Source organism: Microchirus variegatus (assembly GCF_963457635.1).
Source record: "Microchirus variegatus genome assembly, chromosome: 11".
Classification (NCBI taxonomy): domain Eukaryota; kingdom Metazoa; phylum Chordata; class Actinopteri; order Pleuronectiformes; family Soleidae; genus Microchirus; species Microchirus variegatus.
The window spans coordinates 12,465,639-12,485,941 of NC_139812.1; the positions used below are offsets into that span (position 1 = coordinate 12,465,639).

Sequence of the window (20,303 nt, forward strand, 5' to 3'; positions counted from 1 at the left end):
TATTGCCGCAGAAGAAAAAAAACAAAAAACAAAGTCGTCAACACCACGTCCGTGTGGCTGTACAAATAATTACTAATCTACATAGAGTTTGCATCAAGCTACTCATACTGGGAGACAAAGGTAAATGTTCAAATTACCCTGAGAACATGAACCCTCCAGGAAGCATGACAATGATTCAAAAACAACCGCTCATTAAGACCTTAAAAAAAAGACGAGACTGGCTATCACAGCTTCCATTATTGTTTTTGTTGTATTGCAAAGTCATATATTTTTCCAGACAAGTTTTTATTTCCATCCAGTGTGTGAGACATTCATGAGTTTTCACAGTTCGGCCTTTTCCACTCCAGCAGATGTCGCTTCCGATGGGTCATCCACATTTCCTGACTCGCAAAGACCCTGCCACAAAACCAGCAGCGGAACTTTGTCGCGACCTCCCTGCTCGCAGAGACCGCGCTCACGACTTCATATTTTCTCTTGTTCAGCTTGCGAAATTTCAGCTTCAAAATAAACCTCTCCTTCACCGTGGACGAAGGATCAGGTGGGACCTCCGTCGGGTCGTGTGTCTTTTGGGCCTCGCCGCTCATGGCTGAGAGAGCATTCAGAGTCTTGCAGGACAGCATGACCTTCTGCACCTCTCCTCTGTACCTGTTGACGACCTCCATGATCCTGGCCACCTCAGGGATGTCGACGTCTGGGTGATTTAGCACCACAACAGGCTGGTCTCCCGCTGGACGCTTTACCAACTGAGATGGATTTATGGCTACTAACTTCAGGGTCCTCTCCTTGTTTTTAGGGACCGAATGCCGCCGGTGCCCAGACGCTGGTGAGGGCTCTTGCTGGATGGCTTTCTCCACAGGCGAATAGGTACTGCTTAGGAGATCCGAGCAGGATTCTACAGGCACTTCTCCGTCTCTTATCCCTTCAACACTGTGGTTACTCTTCTCTAAAGAAAGAGCAAGGCTTGAATCATCCAGATTTACATCACCTGTAAGGGAGGGAAAAGACAAAAAGAAAGCATGATTGCTAGTGCGGTTTGTTGTAAAATGTACACTAAGCATTAAAATACTATTATGTGCGTGTATAAACAATAATTTGCCATCTTACCCTGTGGTATTATAACAGGTTGGGAAACAGAAGCAGACGACTTGCTGCAACTGCTGTGCGCAGTCACCTCCTCCTCATCTGCTGATGTCTTCTTATCGTCTGACTCATGGTGGCCCATGTCACCGCCTGATGTTTGGAGCTGTTGTGTATTACTGGGGCACATCTCTAATTTGGTCTCTGCATCAGCGCTCAAATTTGACTCCATCTCAGCTGCTGAAATTCTCTCATCATCTCCCGTTTGAGAGAACTGCAGCGACTTTTCCAAGTCATCGTTCATTTCTAGCTGGGCTGAAGGCAATTCTTTGAGCATGGCAGGCTCATTACTGTTCATATTTTCAGACTCTACTGACCCTGAAATACAATCAGGCATGACTTCTTCTTGCTTTGATTGTGGAATAGATGGGATGGCTTTCTCCAGGTCACACAAATCTGTCTTAGAAGCTTCGGTCAATTTCTGCTGGTGAACCTCTGGTAGTGGATAATTTTTCTGTGCTGCTGACTGTCCACCTGATGAAGACGAAGAGCTTTTTGACACCCATTGCTTCCCCTTCACAGGATTTTTCTTCAACACAATCTTTAGGGGCTGTCCTGTTGATCTTGTATCCACTTTTTTAGACGTGGGCTTTCTTTTACATCTCCGATTTCGTCTCCTCCTCCGTTTGACTTTATTGACGCATGTCGGCTTTACGCTTTCATTCGTCAACTTCAACTCACTGGAAATATTAATAGTATCCTCTTGCACTGGTTCCTGGTGTTTTTTACGATGTTCCTCAATTTCCTGCTCAGTTTTTAAATCCTGATTTTCAATATTTTCTTCCATTTGAGTGCACTCGGTTGTCTCACTCTGGGCTGACACCAATACATCATTGTGGAGTTTGGTGTCAGTCTGTGGAAAAGGTAAATAATCAGTCACAGTTGACTGGCATCCCTTTTGGTCAACTGCACACCGAACATCCTCAGCAGCACTTCCAGGCAAAACTGTTTCTTTATCTGATGCAGTCATCCTTCTCAACCTTTTGGCATAGGCACCGTTCTGTGCTACAGTGATCTTCTTTTTGACCGTGAGGACAGTGAGGTCAGACGCGTTGGACATGATGCCATTCTCAGACTTTGGGTGAAGATTCACATCTTGAGGGACATTCGACAAAACCGTTTTAAGAGCCTTGGTCCATTTCTGGTCACCAGTTTCCCCAGCGACAGATTTCATCAAAAACTTTTGCGTCTCCTCTAGTGTTGTTTGTGGATCTGACAGATGGCAATATTTATCCAGGAATTCTCTCCCTGGCAGAGAAAGACAGTCCTGTGTCAGCCAGCACATTTCCCTAACTGCACTTCTTGTTAATCTTGGCTTCATTTTTGGGATGGGGTCATTTGGTTTCATTGCTATGGAATTAACCCCCTTTTTCTTCTGCCTCTGATCACCATTCTGGCAAACATGGATAGCTTTTATGTGCTTAGTAAGCAACCATTTCTGAGATGCCTCATAGCCACAGTGTTGACAACTTAAAGTGGTTGGTTTTGGGGCAGACTGAGTCTTGTCCTTTGTGTGCAGCAATAGATCATCACGTGCTCCCTCTAGACCAAAGTTATGTACATATATGTGTTCTAAAAATACTCCAACATCGCCTGTGGAGAATCTGCGACATGTTTCACATGAATATATGCCATTCTGGCAGTGACACATAGTCAGGTGTGCGCTGAACTCAGGCCATGTGCGTTGAACGCCATCATTACAAATGCTACAACTAGAAAAAGTGTCCTTGTGGCTTAACAGATGAATCTGTAGGTAAGAGAACTGGTGTGTATTAAAAGTACACATGTGACAGGAAAACACTGGTGGGCTCCCTCTGTGTTTATCCTTAAAGTGTCTCACTAGGTCTCTGGGAGCATATTCCAAGTTGTCACTGCATTGAGTGCATGAGAACTTCAGCAAATTCTCACAGTCATTTGTCATGCACCGACTCGGTTGTGCCTCCTTGGGGGTCCTCTTTGATGAAGGCCACACTTTGCTTTGCTCCCACTCGTCTGCTATCTTCTTTGGTCCACACTTATCTTTACTTTGCATAGTCGGGGGCTGAACGGCAGGCTTCCTGAGGTGGGGTCTTTTGTGCCACTTCCTACCCTTCTTGTTGAGGTGCCGTTTTTTAACTCCTGCAGAGATCGCTGCAGAATTATCCATTGGATCCATGGGTTTTCGGATTTCTGTAAGAGCCAAGAAAGAGATGTAATAAACTATAAAATAATGGGGAAAAAATTACACAATTACACATGATTTTACTCAGTTGTATAAGTGAACAACACATTATGCTTGAAAACAAGAACGTACAATTTGCAGCAGCACCAATTTCAAAAACATTTCAAGTGTTCCAAACATAACAATGATCAAACAGCAAATATGTGGTTATAAGACTGCAGTAAATCATTTGTATATGAAAGGATGAAGAGAAAACGAAGTGTTAACTTGTCTAAAAAGATAATGTATGGAAATGGCAGCCTATTACTTCTCAATTGACAACTGCATATCTACCTCCTACCTCCAACTCACCTCCATACAGAGAATTGGGGCGGTACAGATCAAGGCTTAACAATTAATCGAAATTGCAATAAGCCTAGTGCAATTTTCACATCGCATGAATCGCAATATCTGTCAAAGCCAAAATGTGTCAAAATATCACATTTATATGATATCTAATATGGCGAATCATATCGTAATTCCTGTCAAAATAAGTGCAATTAGATAGCAGTTATTTTGGTTCCCGTACAAACTTTTGATAATCGAAATGCAAATAACTGTGTAACATAGCAAATTGAACTGAAATGTACTGCTTCATGGAAGTGATACATGCATACACAACTGCGTTTTAAGACAGAAACGTGTGTAAAAACACAGTTAACAAATACTTATATACTAACATATATTTTATGAATTAAGGATGAATAACTATCTCAGCACCAGCCGTACAAGAACAGTATAAACATGCTGCTGCAATGCTGAGTCAACATAAATGCAGTAAATTAATGGGCGATTGTTTTGTCACTCAAGTTGTGCAAAACAACGTGCATATGCAGCACTGCTCCTTCAAGCTAAATCCATAAGCAGATGCTGCATTCACGGTCCTCCTGTGCATGCATATTTCCTTTAGAGTCCACCTGTTGCTGACCATAGTAGAAAGTGACTCTTGCACGGATATTCATTTTCACATTTGGATCAGATACACAACGAGGGATTCCGATTTTTATCAGTCACCAGGTGCAGACAACTGCACTTTAACTCACCTGCTTACACTGTAGTTATGAACTTCATACTCGGTAAAAAAACTAAATCCGCTATGGCAGGAGGGGTGGTGCATTAAAAAAAACACTCGAAAACGAACACATGCACGAATAAAAACACGGGAATAATATCAATTGAGACTTTTTGGCAGGCAACAAGAGTAAAGGGGGGATCGTGCGGCCATTGCGATGCGCGAATTGACCACAACAAAGTGATGAGACTGCTTTTGTTGTGAGCAAAGCGCCTTGGGAATAGCGAAGTTACGACAAAACTACCACACCGTGATTCTCCCGTCTACTTGCGTGGACACACACGCCGTTGTTTACCAAGTGAGCCAAGCCGAAGTACCGTTTTCCGAAGAAGCGTTAGAGTGGTTTGAATTAACGTGACGCACAAGCGCTTACAAAGACGAAATAACTTGGCGAATTAAAAAAAAAAAAAAAAAAAACCGTGGCGACCAAAGTTACGCCAGGTCCGCTGTTTTCAACCTTGCGTCGACTTAAAAATGCGGCTAAACGCGAACGGGCCGAACAAACAAACTGCTCAGCTGTAGTCGTTAAGTGGAGTTGTGACGGTCTTTTTTTTTTTTTTTACCTTTTCTTTTGTGGGGAGCTTGACAGCTCAGCGAGCGGCAGCCATGATGGTTTCATCCGGGGATTACAGCCTCTGAGCTTCTTTAGCCTTTAGCCTGGTTCCTCTGACTGAGAGCAGGGTGCTGTCCCTGCCCGGGCCTACGTCTACACACACACACACACGAAATACCGACCTGTTTTTGTACCCTCTCATGCACAAGTGGATAATTCACTCGTGTCAGCATGTTATAAAACACCACCAAATCGCTGTCAATGCTGCATTTCAGGAAGGATTTTCCTCACCTTCCAGTACAGCTACAGACACTGTTTAATTGTGCTGAAGTAAACAGTTTGGACTAAAATATGCGTAATTGGCATTTTACTAGGGTTAAAGGTGCATTATGTAATAAATCTAAAGCAACTGGGCGTGAAATCCTCCTAATATGTCACAGAGACTCAGGAATAATGTTCATATAACAAACTGAACTCACCAACAACAACAGTACAGCCAAAATATTTGCATTAAAAAAAAATATTTTGCAGACTGCAAATCATGTTTATGTTTTGAAATCATGTTTTGGCATGTGGCGCCACCTACCGCCGTCTACCAATCACCGCAGTCAGTAGAGTCTCAGCTGCCGAGCAACCACGGGTTGCCAGTTACGTCAGAAAACGAAAAGACCTTGGTATTTTGAATTTGAATGTCGTAACGGTTTTTGGCCACATTCTTACATATGGCACCTTTAAATGACCAGTCTGAATGGGAGACTATGATGTAAATTCTGATGACTCTGTGATTGCAAAACAAATATTGATCAAAATAGAAGATCAAACTGTGATATGGTCATCCAAAATTACTGACAACAAAAGACCATGTCTGTCTTTGAACCTCTATCAAAGTACAGAATTGGACCTCTGATCCACCTCTGTGGCTTATTTGAGTTTTCACAGCAGTGAACAAAGCCCCCTCCCTTTATACCTTTGCATTCAAATGCATTTTCTGTGATCGGATTAAGTTGGACAGATTGTTATCCGATCTGTGAAACCACTTTGGGAAGTGGTCGGAGACGCATTGTGAACAGAAGTGTGAATGCAATGCGTCTCTGATGCATCTCCACTCCACCCACATCAACGACTATGTGAAATGAAATATAAACTGAAATAAATCAATTGCTTAAAGGTGCCATATGTAAGAATGTGGCCAAATACAGTTACTACATTCAAATTCAAAATACCGAGGTCTTTTAGGTTTTGTTTTCTGACGTAACTGGCAACCCATGGTTGCTCGGCAGCTGAGACTCTACTGACTGCAATGATTGGTAGACGGGGGTAGGTGGCGCCACATGCCAAAACATGATTTCAAAACATAAACATGATTTGCAGTCTGCAAAATATTTTTTTAATGAAAATATTTTGGCTGTACTGTTGTTGTTGGTGAGTTCAGTTTGTCATATGAACATTATTCCTGAGTCTCTGTGACATATTAGGAGGATTTTATGGCCAGTTGCTTTTGATTTATTACATAATGCACCAATTTATGTGATTTTCATGAGAACAAAGTTTTCATCTTCATTATTATTTATTTATTTTTGAAATTTTTTGTTCCCAAATTCCCAAATTTTCCAGTCATTTTGGAGCATTTTTATATGGTCCCCTCTTGATGCTTTTCTTTCATTTTGTCAGACATGACACAGTTTAAAATAAAAGAACACTACTCAAATGTGTCATGTATTGTCATGTTTTGATATATTTTGATGACAAGTACTTTTTATTGGGTGTATTTATCATCTCGGGTTAAAATCACCCGGCGTTAGTGATGGTGTTTTGAATTTGAGCAATAGTGTTCTAGGGTTAAGAAGGTCAAGAACAACAACAACCAAACATCAGGAAAATGGAGGATTGATGATGATAGAGCTCAGAGGAGACGAGTTGTCTAACCTCTATTTGTGTGGACGAAAGTGTGCATGCAAAACTCGATACATCGTATTGTAACCGCGCCATTTTGGAGGAAATACCCAAGTCCATGACAGACAACGGATACACACGCTCCAGGCTATGGCGTCAGCGAAAAAAAAAACTGGCATATAGAAAAGCCAAAGACAGCAACAATAGTGTCGTGAGTCATTATCTAGGTGAATCGAAGTGTGAATGGATTATGCTTTTGGCAACTCGTGTGAACATCAGAATCTAACTTGTTATTCACTATAAGGTCAACAGTCCTTAGTTTTGCAGGTGATTGGCTTCGTTTAGCCACGATTCTGATTCAAATCAGATCACAGTTCACATCTACAACTACACATGCCGGTCATCTAACTTTGATGTTATATGACTTTGACATGGCACACACACGTGCACATGTACACTCTCCTTCATTGTTGTTTGGCTTTGCCACACTGCCGTCGCAGGTCTGGACAAAATCAGAGGAGTCACTTCTGTAATGTGAATGTATTCTCAGCCTGCTGCATTTTCTCAGCAGACACAAAGTGTTCACTGCCATCATATTGACTTGTACTCTCCTGAGTATGACAGCATGGTATAGCATCCTTATACTATATTGTGAAAACAGCAGTGAAAGTGATGGACAAACAAAAGTATGAAACGAATCCCCCATCACACATTCCATTTGCTGAATATGATTTGATACCTTCAGGCTGACTTTAGAGAGCGAGGGAGTGAGTGTAAAACCATCTGTCTCAACTTCTTATTCATTCCAAAGCCTATCACAGTGTTCAACCAAGTCTGACATGTACTCTGATAAACACTGGCGCTTGAGTCTGGCATTTTATTGTTGCCCACTTTGGACTCTGGTTTACAGGTTTTTAACAGTACATTGAAGCTGTTGCAGAATGTTTGAGCAGGGAAAAAAGAAACCCTGTGAGGACAATAACATACAGTATATTTGATTTGTCAGATTATTGATGTCCATGTAAACATTGTCTGTCAGCTACTTTCATTGTGTTCATTTGAAGACCCCTGCAGTATTTTAATAAGGCCAGTTTAATACTAACACATAGGTGAACTACAAAAATCCAGAGGGTGTTTAACTATAAGGTAGTAAGTGAAAGTGAAAACTTTCTTGAACAAATAAAATGTACAGCAAACAATAACCACAAAAAGGATGAATAAACTTTTTTTATTTTTCTGAAACAATATTTATACATATATTTAATTTTTTACTAAAGTTAAATTCTATATTATAGAATTAAGTGGATCTTAAACTCACTAGTTAAAGGTGCCATATGTAAGGATGTGGCCAAAAACGGTTACTACATTCAAATTCAAAATACCAAGGTCTTTTAGGTTTCGTTTACTGACCTAACTGGTAACCTGTGGTTGCTTGGCAGCTGAGACTCTACTGACTGCAATGATTGGTAGACGGCGGTAGGTGGCGCCACATGCCAAAACATGATTTCAAAACATAAACATGATTTGTAGTCTGCAAAAGATTTTTTTAATGCAAATATTTTGGCTGTACTGTTGTTGTTGGTGAGTTCAGTTTGTTATATGAATATTATTCCTGAGTCTCTGTGACATATTAGGAGGATTTTATGGCCAGTTGCTTTAGATTTATTACATAATGCACCTTTAAGTGGAACTTAAACTCACTAATTAAATATGGATGTATTAATTACCATAATTAATGATCAAGAATGATGTTGTTAAAAGTGTGATGGTGATGGTGCCTCAAATACTGAGTTTATGACCATAATTGAGCAGAAAACTGAACATGCTCATGTGTTTAGTGTAACTAGGTCAACAGGGATTTTGTAGTTTTAATGAAATATTGTTGGGGTTTTTTATCATTTAATTATAAGTTATTTTTTTCGAATGCACACTATGTTGTGTGCCTTGTCGTTAATCCCATGCAGATAAAGTGAGTTATATAAAGCACATTATCCTGCCAAACACATGGGAAGTGAAGTTGAAGCTGTGGTATGCCTGAAAGAAGCAGAAGTCTGTTCAACAGTTCACAAATGACAGAAACACACAGTGAAGTTCTACTACACAGTCGTAATAACAGCCGTGAGCTTGCTTGAGTTAACTTCTGCACTTTACTGCAGAGTGGCAGATTTATTTACAGCAGTAAATAAATCTTTTAACTGTTTTTTTTATTTATTTCAGCATCTCCCGCTCTAGGATCATGGTAAAAATAAGCATGTTATCTCACTGGTGTGTGTGTATGTGTCAGACCAACTTAATATTCTGACTGTAGAGCCGACATAACCTTAAAATGTACTTTATAAATACGCTTTTGGTTTGCTATTTGCTGTTAAATCATATGCAAGAGCCAAAATAGGTAGAAAAACCTTAGTGCTGCCAGCAAAATGGAACAAAATCTTCCCCAAATTACGCTAAATATTCATAATTTCCCTTACAAAGGCAAAGAAGAAGCTGCAGAAAATCAATTATTTAAATGTAGGAACCAAATAAGCCATCACCAACCATCCTTTTTTTCTTAGCAAAACCATTACACTGACTGACCATTTAAACCATCTCCTTTGATATTTCTTTGGTATTTTTTGTCTGTTCTAAAGAACAGCAGTGGGCTGTTCACACTTCTATAGCTGATAATGGCTGATAGCTGCCCTCTACCAAGGAACTGCATGACACCAGTTTGAAGAAAGGACAAAAACCAGCTCCCTCCACCCAGGAAACCCTTTGTTTCCTCCTGGACACACATCCAGTCCATTAAGAACAAGACTACCGACCACCTCAGCAGTGGATAACATTACCAATCCACTTAGACTCACCCCTGCATGCTGTCACATCCCTGGACTGTCTATCCTCTTTTTATTATTACAGAACTACATGGAACAACAAATGTGTCCCATTGAATTTTGGACTTTTCAATGTTTGCAGACACACGGAAAGAGCAAAGTCTTTATTGGTAAAATTAAGAATAAACAAATATTCCAACCATATAGTAAAATGGGATAAAACTGTCATTAGTTTTTTTAAACCATTCTTGTTTGAGTGAGATATGATAGAGGTGAGAATTTTGTTTAACTTCCTCCACTGGTCCACCCAATCTGACCCTTTTACAACTTCCCCAAAGCATAAATATTGAGTATTACATCTTATTGCAAGAGGTCATGAAATCTTCAAATAAAACTGCTGGTTGAAAAAAAAAAATAATAATTCATGTTCATATGTCACACAAGTCAGGTGCAAGACAATTGTAGTTAATGTGAAATCTTCAAATCTGATCTGTGATGAATCAGGAAAGAATGTGATTAGAACAATGCCACTGGTAACCTGACTGTAAATTAAAATGTTCTTTTTATCCCCTCTTGCAGTTACATGCCGATATAAACAATAGGGATTTTTTTTAACGCCCGATTCAGTCATTTTAGACCGTTTATGAACTATGAAGCTGTTAAAAACACATCCGTGTTGAGTCATTTTAGAGATTTTTCATTCATATTGAACATATTTACAGTCTGTGCATTGGAATGTATGAAGCATGTGATATATATGCTTTTTGGACTGTATCCGTATTTATATTTTTAACTGTACAATATCTGATACAGTGATTTTGACCAGTATCGGAGCGATACCCGTCTCCAATAAACAACATGTAGCGATGATTTAAAATTTTTGTTCAAGGAACACTATACAAGGTATGTGGTTAAAATGTGTTTTTCTTGTGTACCCACTTTCCCTGGTGAAAAAAAACGGAATTATCCCTTAAAAAGAATTACTTCGGAAGTTAATAGAAATTAATAGTAAAAGTAATGTTTAATGGCAGATTTTATCCTATACTTTTAGTCAAGTTTATTTATTGGTTGATCTGCCAGTGTGGATTCAATAAAGTTTTCAGTAATTCACAACATACCAGACAGTTCAAATATTGTCATGTTATTTGGTCTCACATGGACTGTTATGACTTTAATGTTCCCTTTCATTGGCTGCATCTGTCTGCCAGCAGTCTGTGCTGTGATTGGACATTTGGCAGTTTCTTTACTTACTTGTAATTGGCTGCGTCCCATGTGCTCCATCAGTCCCACCAATGGAGTGATGCCTTTAAGGGCTAACGGGGAAAAAATAATCCTCGCTCCATTCAGCACAGCAGCAGAAACACACTTCTGGTTGAACTCAACATTCCACCGAAGAATAGATAGTATATATGTTGAAGTTTGAATATTTTTGTACCCTCATTAAAAAAAAAAACAGAAAAAAACACACGACACATAATGAGATGTGATACACAATGAAGCATTTGCGTTAATAAGGCTGCTGGAGAGGTGGAGAACTCGTTTGTCCGACAGCACTCAAAGGCAGCATTGGCGTTTGCTGAGCTCGTGCTGATCCCACACCTCACAATTACAAATGAGTGGAAAGCAGGCATGCCCGGCTAGTGTGAACAGAAGTTTACTCCAGTGAAACTGCCCGTGACATTCACTGCATGTTCTCAGCGGGTGAGTCCTGTACTTACGACCCGGTAACAATGAATGAATGAAACACCTTTGTTTTTGTTTTGTTTTCCCTTAAAAACAAACAAACAAACAAACTGAAATGCCTGGCGATCGATCGATCACGTTGCCCACTCCTGATCACCATTGTTAACGAAATGCTGTGTGACACAACAGCTGCAGTGCTGATAGTTATTAAAATAATAATAATAATAATTAGAGTTAGTGTTGCCCCACGTGCAGAGCATGAGCTGACAGAGTGTGTCTTTTACAGGTTTCTAAAGGGAACCAAATGGAGCTGGAGGACCAATGGTGGAGAGGACAACTGGCCACAGATATTTACCAGGCGCTACGGTTCAGAGTGAGTCGTCATGGCTAACATTTTCATTCAAACGTATCGTCTTTTTTTATTGCTTTAAGTATGCAGATTCATACTTACTGCAGGTGTATACATCATGGGCGTCAGAAGCATTTGTAATGTGGGGGGCACATAGGTGGGGGCCCCTGTTTGTGGGACCTCCCCCAGAAAGTTTAAAATGATGCTTCAGAAAGGTTAAATAACACCACTGTTTAGTGTCACTTTTTTTCCCCTGATAACAATAATAAAAACGGCAGTTATCATAATAATGCTCATTAGGGGCCCCCTTTTCACAACCCTGCCCCTTACAGCAGCCCTTCAAGCAACCACAACATGGTTCTTAAAGGTTGATGCTGTACAAACCAGTGAAAAATCTGTTGAAGATATATTGGACATTTTAAAATGAATTCATTAATTTATGCACAAAAAAAAAAAAACTTTCCTCATTGGGTCACGACACACCCTTCTACACAATTTCATGGAAATCGTTTGAGTGGATGGATACAAATATTGGTATTGTGGATTATCTGGAGGATAGAACTGGTTAATGGAGACACTAGTCTGATTTATGTCAAGTATATTTTGGTACTCCTGTATCATAGTACCAAAATATGTACTTGTGATTCATGTCTGCCACATGCCAATACCTCATCTGTGATCACCTTATAGCAGCCAAGTATGAAAGTATGTTTTTTGCTCCAAGATTTAAAATATAATGCATTCTCTAACAGGAACTCAAGTTGCCTTCATACAAGGGCCAGTCCCCTCAGCTGAATTTGAGGCGATACTATGCAGACCTCATCGCAGTCATCAGCAACCACTTCAGGCTGTGTCCTGCGGCGCGACACCTGGCCGTCTACCTGCTGGACCTCTTCATGGACCGCTATGATGTCACACAGCAGCAGCTTGCCATGGTCTCGCTTTCATGTCTTCTGTTGGCCAGTAAGCGCATCGTTTGTTTTCCCCTCTGCTCAGTCTCCAGATTATTGTTGTTGTGTTGTTGTGACTCATTGAATGTTTCTCCCTGCAGGTAAGTTTGAGGAAAGAGAAAGCCAGGTTCCAAAGCTGGAGACCCTGAACAGCCTGGGCTGCATAAGTTCCATGAACCTTGTCCTGACCAAGCAGGGTTTGCTGCACATGGAACTGCTTCTGCTAGAAACCTTCCAGTGGAACTTGTACCTGCCTACAGCTGCTCATTTCATAGAATACTGCCTGTCTATCGCCATTCATGAGGGAGACCTCCATGACGGGTGGCCTTTGACCTCCCTGGAGAAATCGAAACTATACTTGGCCAAATATGCAGATTACTTCCTGGAGGTTTCCTTGCAAGGTATGACCTCAATGTGTGATTGAAAATGTGCTATAATCACCATACAGTATAATTATTTCTCAGCCAGTTTTTAGCTTTAGGTCTCCTGTGTATATTTATCACTATTTATGAAGTTTTTTCATTACAGGGAGTGTTTTTTTTTTTTTTACTGCATATGGTGATTGATTGCCTTTTTTTTTCTTTCCCCAGACCATGTGTTTTTGTGTTTTGCCCCCTCTCTACTGGCTGCTGCGTGCGTGGCGGCCTCCCGCCTCGTCCTCCACCTGTCCCCGACATGGCCGCCACAACTGCAGTGCCTCACAGGCTACACATGGGAGAACCTTGTCCCGTGTGCCGAGAAGCTACTCATGTGTGTATCCGCCAGAAAACGCCTAACTCCGTACTTTTGACGGGCTGTTCAATACTGCGATGTATCGCGGCAATTCAAGTACATACTGATAACCTTCTGTAATTGGACAATGACAAAAGGATCCAACACATGCCAAAGGTTCATTGTCTGTTTAAGCTGCTACAGAAATTAGGTGTCCATAACTCAAATTCCTACTGATACTAATATCAGTATGATAGAGTTTTTTTTGTTTATTTGTGCTGATGCATTTACCACCCAGCTGTAACAAGCTGTTTCAGAAACGCAACGCCTGAACTGTGTAAATATATACCGCCACATCCTGGTAGACATTTCCCTTTACACACTGTTTCGTGTGCTTAGGGAAGCACTTATGTCCTATTCAGGCTCTATTGGTCGTATCAGATTTCACTTTATTCTTTTTCCTGATATCTGATCTTATCATTTTGCCCAGTATCTAAATAATAATAACAATACTAAGGAAGTATTTTATTTAACATATTTCACCAGGAAAAATCCCCATTGAGTTTAAGAACCACTTTTTTTAAGTGAGATTTGCTCAAGACTGGGAGCGGCAAAGCTAAAACAGTGACAATTTTGCAGAGAAGAACAACACGGCAGTGCAACAGGGCCCTTGCATTTGGTTTAGTTTACAAAAAATCTCATCCTACACTTACGCAAACCTATAAACCCCCTCTAAAAGTGACACACTGGACCTTTAAGTGCTAACTATGCTACTCATTCAACGATGGATGTATTTCAATACTCATCCTTTAACACTGAATGTCATCATTTCAGTAATCAACATCCTTGTGTTGTTTTTTTTACACAGTGCACATGACGGTGATGTCAGAGAGGCCAACAAGCAGAAGTGCACGCAGCAGCAGCAGCAGCAGATGGTGTTCCACAGTTCAGGTCAGACAGCCACTGTGGCCCAGTACCTGCACCGACCCAGTGTGCAGTTTTCCCAGCAGGCTAACAGCAGGCCCGTCTCCTACCTCAGCCATTCCAGCGGCAGCCTGCAACCTTCCAATGGCACCCAGCACGTCAGCACCCAGGCATCGCTGCCTCACTGGACCCAAAGTCCAACATGGCCGACGGGGCTTACCACGTCAGCATGCGCCACTCCTGCAATGCTCCGCGCTCTGACGGATGACGGAGTGTCAGGATTTAGTCATTTTCAGGGAGGAAGAGAAATGAGACCGAAGTCTGTTTTTCTCCGACAAGTAACCGAGTACACTTGACTTGAGGAAAAATGTGTGTTTTTAATTTGAAGAGACTTGAAATCGTTGCGGCACTTTGAACCGTGAAGTGTACACTATGTGCAATATGCATACTAGAGAGAACCTGCGTGAGGATTTTTTTTTTCAAGATGTTTGAGAGAACTGGAGTGAATGTTGTCAAGAGGTGACTCCTGTGAGAGTTTGCACCGCTGCACTGACCAGTGTTACTGTATAATTAAGCTACAGACCAGAAGTCTTGTATTTAACTGAGCCAAAGTACCTCAGAAGTACTGTACGTATTCGCCTCGTTCCTCTAGGATTTAGGATCATGACTGTGTAGTAAAAGGGCAGGATTTACGTTGGTGCCTTGAATTTGCTTTTGTTTTGTGAAGCATCATTTGTGGAACTGGGAATAAATATGCTCCTAGGTGTCGCAATTTATTTTTCAAAGTAAGTTGTTGAGCTGTTCACAGATGCTTTGAGTCGGTGCTGTGCACTTCCATAGTGATAGTTTTAAATAAAATACAAAAATTATGTTAAGTTGAATTGATATTGTTGTCCTGTTGATTTCTTTGGCGTGTCATATTTGAATCACAAAAAAATAGCTTTTGGGTTATCTTTATTTTCACCAAAACTTGACTTTTATCTTTATATTATAGCATCCAGTGCAGCTGAATCAGTGGTGAAAAATGACTTATAATGTAATGTTCATAACTCAACCTGTCCCTTTTAATTATTTGTTAATGTTAGGTAGATTCTGTATAGATTGAACAATACATGGTGAGCGCTATGTCATTTAGGTTATTTTACTAGAAAGCACTGAACCACGCCTGTAACACATCCTCCACAGCTTTTGTAATATGAGATCCACGCAGTGTTGAGTGCAGCAGAATTACTGTAACAGCTAACACCCAGTGACAAGTCGATCTACAGGCTGCAGAGGGCAGTGTGTGGCAGATTACTGTCAATATTTTCATTTTTAGGACTTTATAGCTTAAATGTTGTGCACTGACATAGGGCTCGGAATAGATAATTTACCTCAAAAAAGAAATATATATATATAACAGATGATGATGTTTCTGATTTGCAACTGCTGTACCTGTGCCTCTTAAAAAATGTTTTTTAGAGAGCTTAGAAAAACCTGTATTGCTATTTTCACTCAATTATGATAAATTGAATTTCCTTATCAAAGCTGACCCACATGCCCTCACACACAGAGGAGCAGGTCATTTTGCCTTAGTTATATAAACGTTAAGGCTGTACTTAGAGTTTGGGTCAGTTCTTGGTAGATTGTTTGCTTGGTGGTTGAGTTTTTACAGCCGTTGGCACCCATAATGTCGCATTACTGCCTCCTCCTGGGTTTAATCATCCATTATTTTTTTCTCTCTCTTTCCTTTTCGTCACAGTTCCTGTTATAAAACAATGTGGTCCCAGCATGTCATGATGTCGTAGACCTACTAAAATACCATTTCCGTTCTGGAAATACACACTGCTGAACTTCCTGTGTAGGAGAACGCAGACCAATGACCATAATGACGAGGACGAAAGTCTTCTGGCTGTTGATGATTTGCTACTTCCCTCTCCCAAACACTGCAGATATATGCTCAGTGGCCAAACTGGTGGGAGGAATAACATTTATGAAGCCATCCACAAGTGACTGCTTAGCCAACTATTTATTCACCAAGTCCTCTGTCGTTGGGCTCGAGTAGCTACTCATTTACATGGATCTCTGTGAGTCCTCGTCTCAGTCGCAAGAATAATATGTGTGCTCAGGGCCATGCAGCAAAACCACAGTTAAGGCATTCAACGTATTCTACCTGCATCGGAAAGTGGAAATGTCAATACCGCATGGACTTTCTTACATTTCCATATTAGGAATAAGAGAGAAGCAAATATTTAATGACATTCTCTATGGCTCTGTGGCTGCTGGAAAAGGCTATGTCAAATCTGTTAAAACAAGCACTACAAAGCATTTAGCAAAAAGTATTCCACATTCAGAATCCACATACACTCACAAGCCATTTTATTGAATACAAGAGGACACTCAGAGAGGGTCTTCTTCACCTTGGAGACCTTTCTATCAGTTTGAACCAGTCTCGCCATTCTCCTCAAACCTCTGGCAAGGCAGAAGGCAGAATGCTCATGGGATTTGGACCATTTTCTGTAAATCCTAGTGATGCTTGAGTGTGAAATCCCTATGGATCAGTAGTTTTTGAAATACTCAGACTGAAATACTCCGGCAGGCAGCAACACCTGTGCCATGTTTAAAGTCAAACTCAAATCACTTTTCTTCCAGATTCTGATGTTTGGTTTGAACTTTGTGGGGTGGTGCATGGCTGCCTTGTGATTGGCTTATTGGAAATGTGTACAGCAGGTGAACAAGAGTACCTAATAAAGCAGATATATGTGTAATTCTGTGAGCCATATGACTCCAAAATTAAAGATGGAGATGTAGGTAATGGCCCAAGGAAGTATACTGTCCAAGAGCTTTCCCCTTGTTTGTTGCTTCATTTAAACACACATATAACAGTGTGTGTTCTTGCCATGATAATACACCGTACAACAGACACAATTCAGAAATTCTATTAGTCACCAGAAAGGGACATTTGACAGAAATAGCTTCTCACCAAAATGTCTGCATTAATTTTGCTCCTTCTGAAACCTGAAACCTTCAAGTTGTCTGCAGATTATTTCCACTCTCATGGTCACAGGACACTGAACTATGTCTGTCACATAAAGTCACTTTCACACTCGCACCAAGTTCAATTTAAAGTGTCCAATTTGCCTAATCCCCAAATCAAGAGTAAGGCCCTTGTTCAGACCAGGTAAACGGCTCTTCACCAACATGTTTTAAAGGCGCCATATGTAAGAATGTGGCCAAAAACAGTTACTACATTCAAATTCAAAATGCCGAGATATTTTACGTTTCATTTTCTGACGTAACTGGCAACCCGTGGTTGCTCGGCAGCTGAGACTCTACTGACTGCAATGATTAGTAGACGGCGGTAGGTGGCGCCACATGCCTAAACATGATTTGCAGTCTGCAAAATGTTTTTTTTTAATGCAAATATTTTGGCTGTACTGTTGTTGTTGGTGAGTTCAGTATATGTTATATGAACATTATTCCTGAGTCTCTGTGACATATTAGGAGGATTTTATGGCCAGTTGCTTTAGATTTATTACATAATGCACATTTAAATAACGTACAATATTGCTTTGCAATGCCATGAAAGAAGCTGTGTCTTGCAATGTGTTGCGTAATTTGCATTTGCAACAGAGTTGCATTGAACAGCTTGATCTGAGACTGAAAGTCACTGATTAAACAGGGTTCTCATCAGGATATTTCACACAAAGAAAAGCAGGGGCAACAACAGTCATGTTTTCATGCTAAAGCCATGGTGCATCCTCCTCCTCCCCCGGATTAATGAGCTCATTACACACAAACTACCTTGTGAAAATCAAACCATCCTTAACATAGATCCATGTGATATACTGTATTGTGTTCAAAGTTTTGAAAATATATTTTCCCTGCTTTACATTTTGTTATTGGCCTTGAAGAGGCGGATGATATGAATGAAAGCCAGTATGAAAATGTCAGTGAAATCTCCCCAGTATATTCAAATGAGATGGAAAAACCTGTTGCATCAAACCGTTTGGCGCTGCAGCGATGGAAATGTCTGATGCCAGAATTTGATAAGGTGTCAGCTGTATGCTGTGTATTTATGATCAGACCAATAATAATAGATATATCTGTTTTTGTCCTCTTGACCTTTCCAGTAAAACCAGACTTCTTACAGAACAAGTTTGCAAGGTGAAGCTTTGTCTAATTTTAAACATGTGTTGCTTCTAGATTCTGCAGCCAAAGACATCAGTAGGTGAAAACTGTGTCAGCTCAGTTTAAACCAGAACATGCATCACTGAAAGTCCTAAATTAAATGTGTGCAATATTACTGAGCAGCTTTGTTGTTTTTGACATTGTGTCTGTTGAAAGTTTGTCTTATATATTAGCAAATATAATATCAATGAGTTGAACTAATACATGTGTATGTAATGCTCATACATTTATAGATCAATAAAAGTCAGCACAAATATAGTAGTCACACTGGTTTCTTATTTAACAAAAGCATGTTGATAATCCAACACTGTCATAGCGTTCGGATAAGCACACATGGTATTCCAAAGTGTGAGGGCTCGAGCTTTTTTTAGACATTGTGTAATAATGTTTCATAACCAGAAACCCTGCAGACACGCAAGGTGCTCATTGTGTGATGATATCATCTTGCTGTCAGATTCTGTGCAATTGAATTCTACAGTAATGCTTTCATGTGGTGATGAAAATGATATTAGATGTTAAGTCCATCGTGGCTCTGCTGTGGTATTCCTCCAACACATCAAAAGCATGCAGCATCCCCTCCTCATCTGACAATTTAATATTTGTGTTTACATAACAATCTTAAATCAATGCTGGATATATTGCACACATATTGCAAGAAAGTAACACCTGCACATAGAAAAAATAAAAATCACCTTCATCACATTCCCCTTTTGCTTATTTAAACATATAAAATGAATTCCTCTATGAGTAAACCTATTCACGTGCACAGCTCTTGGTGTTTTCGATGTGTTTTTGTCCCTGTGGCCTGTTGAAAACAGACAATAAAATATATATTTTATTTGATTCAGGAGCAGGATTCAGTTAAAAAGTGAGCAGCATCAACACAACAGTATACAACACATATCTAAATGAGTCTGTTATAATTATTAAGTCAACTAGAAGCCCATAAAGTGGGCCTCTAAAGTATTCTATGCGTGCTTAACACATGTATTACACCTTAGCATAAAACAAGAAAACATATTTAGAAATCTTTCAAAAACTTGTTTAAAACTAATAATGTTATTGTTATTTATTTGGCAAATGACAAACTGAATTCACAGTTTTTTTGTACCCAAATTTGAGCCGACTCACTGGGCTTCTCTGAGAAGTCAGAAATGAATCAAGCACAACATTCAACCATTATTAGCCACTATGATTTTGCTGCAAATAACTGTAATTTAATCATAATAATATTATTATGCTTGGTATACAATATACAATGGTATACATATAATACAATAATAATTATATATTTGAATTGAAAATATCACTTTGGCTTAAAAAACTTCTGCATACTGGTGTATTAACCTTTACAGAAACATACATTATTTTGATAATAATACCAATGCTTTTCATTTAGGGAAATAAATGTGTGTACAAATATATATACTGTATTATTTAAACAGCATATATACTGTATATATAGATAAATCCCCACAGAGTGGAAATGTATTTGTTATAGCAGCAAAAGGTCAGAGGTTGGCAAGTGACAAAATAAAATAGGAATGGAATAAATAATAAAGTGAGAATAAGAAAAAAAAAATCAATATATTTTTACATGATGTACAATATACACAGATGTATACATCTACAGACGGAAGTGATTTTATATTCCATTGTCTTAAAAGAATATTAAGAAGTATTTTACAAAGCGTGATAGAGAAAATGAAATTATATCCCATTCGTCTCCCTTTTTTTTCTTCCCATCCGTTCCCTTTTTAACGTGCTTGCTGATTGGTTCGCCCTGATGCCTCTAGCCAATCAGCTTCCGCCTGCTATGGAGGAAGGAATAAATGCAAGATGGCTCCT

General features: G+C 39.8%; 2 protein-coding genes across 2 annotated transcripts; one reads left to right on the forward strand and one right to left on the reverse strand.

Moving 5' to 3' along the window:
* Positions 1-311: 311 nt before the first annotated feature.
* On the reverse strand, positions 312-1,435 carry znf518a (zinc finger protein 518A; the record flags this gene model as incomplete). The annotated part of the gene is made up of 2 exons (XM_083897356.1): positions 312-985; positions 1,105-1,435. The coding sequence occupies 2 exons, from the start codon at positions 1,433-1,435 to the stop codon at positions 312-314; spliced, it is 1,005 nt and encodes a 334-aa protein (XP_083753482.1).
* A 10,220-nt stretch (positions 1,436-11,655) lies between these two features.
* ccnj (cyclin J) lies at positions 11,656-14,553 on the forward strand (the record flags this gene model as incomplete). Its single annotated transcript, XM_083897357.1, is given in 6 exon segments — positions 11,656-11,724; positions 12,453-12,663; positions 12,752-13,051; positions 13,241-13,400; positions 14,230-14,453; positions 14,456-14,553. Coding segments are annotated over 6 exon segments (1,062 nt in total).
* Positions 14,554-20,303: the final 5,750 nt, after the last annotated feature.